This window comes from Papio anubis, chromosome 9 (genome assembly GCF_008728515.1).
Source record: "Papio anubis isolate 15944 chromosome 9, Panubis1.0, whole genome shotgun sequence".
NCBI classification, from domain to species: Eukaryota; Metazoa; Chordata; class Mammalia; order Primates; family Cercopithecidae; genus Papio; species Papio anubis.
The window spans coordinates 27316875-27324034 of NC_044984.1; the positions used below are offsets into that span (position 1 = coordinate 27316875).

Below are 7160 nucleotides of genomic sequence, written 5' to 3' on the forward strand. Positions count from 1 at the left end.
ATAGAATATTTGCTATAGTTCTTATAGAATGATTTAGAGTTTATAAATAGCATGAAAGATATTACTGAGAACTTGTTGATATAACATACAAAGCTAAACAGTGGGAAAGAAAAAAGATGATAATATTCTAAGCATCTCTAATAAGGAAGTGAGTGGGTGGAACATCATCAAATGCTGATTTGGTTTTCCTTGAAACAGTGGTAATATCTTTATATTTATCTGACTTGAGTTGCAGCATTTACAGTATCCAATTAAGTGTGCCCAGTCTCCCAAATTTTATTACTTTTTATGCGTACTGCCTTGAGACTCTGACTTACGTACTTTGACTTATACCTTTTCACATTAGGAGCGTGAACTCTGGGGGAGGGGGGCAGTTCTTTTATGTTTGAAGTTGCTCAAAGTTTCCATCTGCTTTTACTTGACTTGTGGTCTTGAAGATCATGCTTGGCCCATGGGATATTACAGTGTGCCGAGAGGATGTGGAGTTTTGTCAGCCAGTGAAATATGTCTGGATTTTTTTTCCTTTTCTTTTTTTTTTTTTTTTCTTTTTTTCAGCAGCTTTCATACACTCTTCATCCTGTGTGGTCTTCACTGAACCAAATTTATATTTAACAGAACTACTCACCCTCTCTATCATCTTCTATGACTTGGCCTTTTTAAGGAGAAGATGTGTGGAAGGAATGTCTGAGCCAAAAAACTGTTATCTTGGCAATAGGAAAATGTAAAAGCAAAAGCTGAAAGTAATGTTATATATAAGTGTGCTTCAGTATTAACAAATACATATTTTGTAATTTAGGAGAATATCATATTACAGTATGTACAACTGTCAAAAATATTCTCATGCCAACAGTAGATTCCAAGTTTTGTCTGTGATCCAAATGATTTTTTTGCTTGTTTTCAGGCACTACTGCAGTCTTCAGTTAAGCAACAAGTAGAAGCTATTGAAAAACAGTACATTTCTGCAATTGAGAAACAGGCACACAAGTGTGAGGAGTTGCTAAATGCTCAGGTAATAAAAGTGCACATCCATTATATATTTATACTTTTCTCCTGACTCTCTCCCCTGAGAGCTCTATAACTGTTTATTCAGTTCCATTCCATTTACTTTCCTTGGTGTATTTTGGAGAAAAAATATGCTTATGTAAACTCAAAGATTGAGAATTTTATGACAGACTCAAAATAGAACGAAAGACCCGAAATATGTGGTTCTCCCCCACATTAATGATTATTCTTGTGTTAATTTATGGGTTATAATATATTCTCCAAATAACAGAAGCAAAGAGATATCCATGAATGCATTATGGCGAGTAAATGGTTTTTAGTGAGATAAGATTTATAAATAATACTTGAATTTTTAAATCACTTATGTATGTTTATGTTACCTTTCATTTTATATAGGAATTGGCTTCTATTTGAGTTTTTCTGTTCAAATTTTTTTCTTTTCTTGATTTAATATCTTAAACAGCTTAAATTATTAGCTGCTTTTCATTAAACAAAGCAGCTGAAGAAGATTTATAGATGGGTCATAGCATAAATAATGTATGTAAGAATTTCCTAGCAATATTTCTCAAAGATATAAAATTTGGTATGTGAAAATTAAATTGACTTCATGTAGAGCATCTGTGTTATATCATTGGAAGAAAATTTACTAAGAATTAAGAAATACAATTAGGAGTAGAATTTAAATGGAGATTATAAATGAACCACCCTATTCCCAAGATTGAGGTCAGTTCTATTAAATATTTTTCAATGTCATTTTAATAAGTGGCTTGGAAGAGGAAATACACAGAGAAATACACAAATATAATTATACTGCTTTAGGTAGTGAAGTACCAGACTGTCAAGAGATATGAAATATAAAACTTTATGAATGGATAGAAACAACATGAGGCATATATTAGCAGAGATAGACTTGGTTATGCCCTAAACTCTCTGGCTTCAAATAGCAAAAGTTGATATTTTACTCATGCTACATACTCATTGAGGTCTGTCTTGGGGCCCTGTCTCATGTTGTCCTCACCTTCGGAACTCAGCTGATAGTGTAATTCCAACGTGGAACATTACCTGATATAATTTCGAAGTGAAATAGAGCCGTGTTAGATTTGTATCTGTAATTAAATACTCTGGCCTGGAAGTGATACATTCGATTTCAATTTATATCCACATGGTTCCACCCAATCATAATGGGGCTAGAGAGTGAGAGCCTACTATGAACTTAGAAGGGAGAGAACTGGAAATACTTAGTGAATAGCACAAATATACCACATTCTTTTCTTTTGTTCACCAAATATTCGGAGTCTCCATCTCATAGGCAAATGAACATATCTTGTCCTCTTGGGAGAAAGTCTGAAAGTTCCATTCAGCTGGGGCCTCAAGCTCAGAAGTCTGGGTAATAGGAGGGGAATAGTGTGCTGTAGTCTGTACATTATCAGGTCCAGATATGGTCCCTTTTTAGAACTACAATCTAAATTGTTTTTTCCCAACATGCCTAGTATACAGTGGTGAGAAAAAGGTAGGGTGTTTACTGTAAACATTCGCAATAGGAAAGGTGAAAAATCAGAGACACACAGCTATCACTAGTAACAATTTTAAAATCTCACTGGATAGGTTAAATAAGAGCCTTTGCCCACGAGTAGGGATTGCTCTTTTATTTACCATGATTATCTTTTCAGAGTTTTTTGACCCGGTTCCTAGTATGTTGCTCCTTGTGGTCTTGTTGGTGTTTTTATTTTTTAATATCTTTGTTGACTATATTTCAAATGGATTTTGAAGATTATACCATTTCTGGACCTGCTTCCTGTCTACAAAATATTGGGATCCCAGGGGTCGTTTTAGGTAGCAAATAGTTACAGTTAAGGGTAACGATTCCTTTGGTATCTTGTCTTTTATAGTAGTCAGCTCTGTTAAGGCCATATCCACAGTTGTTTTAGAGAACTACTTGCTATTTTTTTTTTTCTTTATGAAAAAAATTGTTTTTACCAGCCTGACTTTGTAAAGTTAGAGAACCACTTTCTAGATTTAATATGTTTATATGCTTTGAACCTCATATTTGTCTGTCTCTCCTATTTTATTGCAGAGATATATTCATTTTATCAAACCAGGGTGGAAGAAATCTTGTGGTCTCTTTTCCCTAAACCATATAGCCTAAAACAGCCAGAGCTTTATCTCTGCTTGGGGCACTTTATTGAGTTTTTACACACATAGTGAGTGTGGCTAACACACTTAGTTTACTACTTGCTGCAAGGCCAGATGTAGCTGGTATTTGTTGCTGAAAGCCTCCTTAGTTGTTTTTAAGTGGTTGTACATGCAAGTCTTCAGATTTCTGTACTTTTCTATTTCCTGTGATTTGATGCTTGAGAATTTTCTTTTTTCTGTGAATTCAGTGTTGAGCTTGTCTTTTTCTTTTTCTTTTTTTTTTTTGTAATTTGTTGGTAGTAGTTTCTTAGCATGTAAATATGACTGTAGCATCCATACACACAGATGCAATAATCATCAACTTGTCTACTAATCAAGTGAGTGTCACATATGAAATGTTCAATGTATCAACAAGATTTTTGACTTTGATTAGAAATATCTCTTATGTACTTTCTCTTCTAGTCACCACTAGCTTTTCTTTTTCTTTTCTTTTTTTTTATTATACTTTAAGTTCTAGGGTACATGTGGATAATGTGCAGGTTTGTTACATATGTATACTTGTGCCATGTTGGCGTACTGCACCCATCAACTCGTCAGCACCCATCAACTCGTCATGTACATCAGGTATAACTCCCAGTGCAATCCCTCACCCCTAGCCCCTCCCCATGATAGGCCCCGGTGTGTGATGTTCCCCCTCCCGAGTCCAAGTGATCTCATTGTTCAGTTCCCACCTATGAGTGAGAACATGCGGTGTTTGGTTTTCTGTTCTTGCGATAGTTTGCTGAGAACGATGGTTTCCAGCTGCATCCATGTCCCTACAAAGGACACAAACTCATCGTTTTTTATGGCTGCATAGTATTCCATGGTGTATATGTGCCACATTTTCTTAATCCAGTCTGTCACTGATGGACATTTGGGCTGATTCCAAGTCTTTGCTATTGTGAATAGTGCTGCAATAAACATACATGTGCATGTGTCTTTATAGCAGCATGATTTATAATCCTTTGGGTATATACCCAGTAATGGGATGGCTGGGTCATATGGTACTTCTAGATCCTTGAGGAATCGCCATACTGTTTTCCATAATGGTTGAACTAGTTTACAATCCCACCAACAGTGTAAAAGTGTTCCTATTTCTCCACATCCTCTCCAGCACCTGTTATTTCCTGACTTTTTAATGATCGCCATTCTAACTGGTGTGAGATGGTATCTCATTGTGGTTTTGATTTGCATTTCTCTGATGGCCAGTGATGAGGAGCATTTTTTCATGTGTCTGTTGGCTGTATGAATGTCTTCTTTTGAGAAATGTCTGTTCATATCCTTTGCCCACTTTTTGATGGGGCTGTTTGTTTTTTTCTTGTAAATTTGTTTGAGTTCTTTGTAGGTTCTGGATATTAGCCCTTTGTCAGATGAGTAGATTGCAGAAATTTTCTCCCATTCTGTAGGTTGCCTGTTCACTCTGATGGTAGTTTCTTTTGCTGTGCAGAAGCTCTTTAGTTTAATTAGATCCCATTTGCCAATTTTGGCTTCTGTTGCCGTTGCTTTTGGTGTTTTAGACATGAAGTCCTTGCCCATGCCTATGTCCTGAATGGTATTACCTAGGTTTTCTTCTAGGGTTTTTATGGTATTAGATCTAACATTTAAGTCTCTAATCCATCTTGAATTAATTTTCGTATAAGGAGTAAGGAAAGGATCCAGTTTCAGCTTTCTACTTATGGCTAGCCAATTTTCCCAGCACCATTTATTAAATAGGGAATCCTTTCCCCATTTCTTGTTTTTCTCAGGTTTGTCAAAGATCAGATGGCTGTAGATGTGTGGTATTATTTCTGAAGACTCTGTTCTGTTCCGTTGGTCTATATCTCTGTTTTGGTACCAGTACCATGCTGTTTTGGTTACTGTAGCCTTGTAGTATAGTTTGAAGTCAGGTAGTGTGATGCCTCTAGCTTTGTTCTTTTGACGTAGGATTGTCTTGGCAATGCGGGCTCTTTTTTGGTTCCATGTGAACTTTAAAGTATTTTTTTCCAATTCTATGAAGAAACTCATTGGTAGCTTGATGGGGATGGCATTGAATCTATAAATTACCTTGGGCAGTATGTCCATTTTCATGATATTGATTCTTCCTATCAATGAGCATGTTATGTTCTTCCATTTGTTTGTGTCCTCTTTTATTTCACTGAGCAGTGGTTTGTAGTTCTCCTTGAAGAGGTCCTTTACATCCCTAGTAAGTTGGATTCCTAGGTATTTCATTCTCTTTGAAGCAATTGTGAATGGAAGTTCATTCCTGATTTGGCTCTCTGTTTGTCTGTTACTGGTGTATAAGAATGCTTGTGATTTTTGCACATTAATTTTGTATCCTGAGACTTTGCTGAAGTTGCTTATCAGCTTAAGGAGATTTTGGGCTGAGACAATGGGGTTTTCTAAATATACAATCATGTCATCTGCAAAGAGGGACAATTTGACTTCTTCTTTTCCTAACTGAATACCCTTGATTTCTTTCTCTTGCCTGATTGCCCTAGCCAGAACTTCCAACACTATGTTGAATAGGAGTGGTGAGAGAGGGCATCCCTGTCTTGTGCCAGTTTTCAAAGGGAATTTTTCCAGTTTTTGCCCATTCATTATGATACTGGCTGTGGGTTTGTCATAAATAGCCCTTATGATTTTGAGATACGTTCCATCAATACCGAATTTATTGAGCGTTTTTAGCATGAAGGGCTGTTGAATCTTGTCAAAGGCCTTTTCTGCATCTATTTAGATAATCATGGGGTTTTTGTCTTTGGTTCTGTTTATATGCTGGATTACATTTATTGATTTGCGTATGTTGAACCAGCCTTGCATCCCAGGGATGAAGCCCACTTGATCATGGTGGATAAGCTTTTTGATGTGCTGCTGGATCCGATTTTCCAGTATTTTATTGAGGATTTTTGTATCGATGTTCATCAGGGATATTGGTCTAAAATTCTCTTTTTTTGTTGTGTCTCTGCCAGGCTTTGGTATCAGGATGATGTTGGCCTCATAAAATGAGTTAGGGAGGATTCCCTCTTTTTCTATTGATTGGAATAGTTTCAGAAGGAATGGTACCAGCTCCTCCTTGTACCTCTGGTAGAATTCAGCTGTGAATCCATCTGGTCCTGGACTTTTTTTGGTTGGTAGGCTATTAATTATTGCCTCAATTTCAGAGCCTGCTATTGGTCTATTCAGGAATTCAGCTTCTTCCTGGTTTAGTCTTGGGAGAGTGTAAGTGTCCAGGAAATTATCCATTTCTTCTAGATTTTCTAGTTTATTTGCATAGAGGTGTTTATAGTATTCTCTGATGGTAGTTTGTATTTCTGTGGGGTCAGTGGTGATATCCCCTTTATCATTTTTTATTGCGTCTATTTGTTTCTTCTCTCTTTTCTTCTTTATTAGTCTTGCTAGTGGTCTGTCACTTTTGTTGATCTTTTCAAAAAACCAACTCCTGGATTCATTGATTTTTTGCAGGGTTTTTTTGTGTCTCTATCTCCTTCAGTTCTGCTCTGATCTTAGTTATCTCTTGCCTTCTGCTAGCTTTTGAATGTGTTTGCTCTTGCTTCTCTAGTTCTTTTAATTGAGATAGTAGGGTGTCATTTTTAGATCTTTCCAGCTTTCTCTTGTGGGAATTTAATGCTATAAATTTCCCTCTACACACTGCTTTAAATGTGTCCCAGAGATTCTGGTATGTTGTATCTTTGTTCTGATTGGTTTCAAAGAACATCTTTATTTCTGCCTTCATTTCGTTATGTACCCGGTAGTCATTCAGGAGCAGGTTATTCAGTTTCCATGTAATTGAGCAGTTTTGAGTGAGTTTCTTAGTCCTGAGTTCTAGTTTGATTGCACTGTGGTCTGAGAGACAGTTTGTTATAATTTCTGTTCTTGTACATTTGCTGAGGAGTGCTTTACTTCCCATTATGTGGTCAATTTTGGAATAAGTGTGATGTGGTGCTGAGTAGAATGTATATTCTGTTGATTTGGGGTGGAGAGTTCTGTAGATGTCTATTAGGTCTGCTTGC

The 7160-nt window shown here is 36.5% G+C and overlaps 1 protein-coding gene across 19 annotated transcripts in view; it reads left to right on the top strand.

Annotated features, from left to right (window-relative positions):
• CCDC91 (coiled-coil domain containing 91) overlaps positions 1-7160 on the top strand; it is a 375497-nt gene that overhangs the window by 206511 nt on the left and 161826 nt on the right. For all 19 annotated transcript variants that reach the window (XM_021922136.2, XM_003906161.5, XM_021922146.2 and 16 more), the window contains one exon: positions 902-1009. In XM_021922136.2, the coding sequence (XP_021777828.1) occupies positions 902-1009 (108 nt within the window). The remainder of the gene's footprint in view (positions 1-901; positions 1010-7160) is intronic.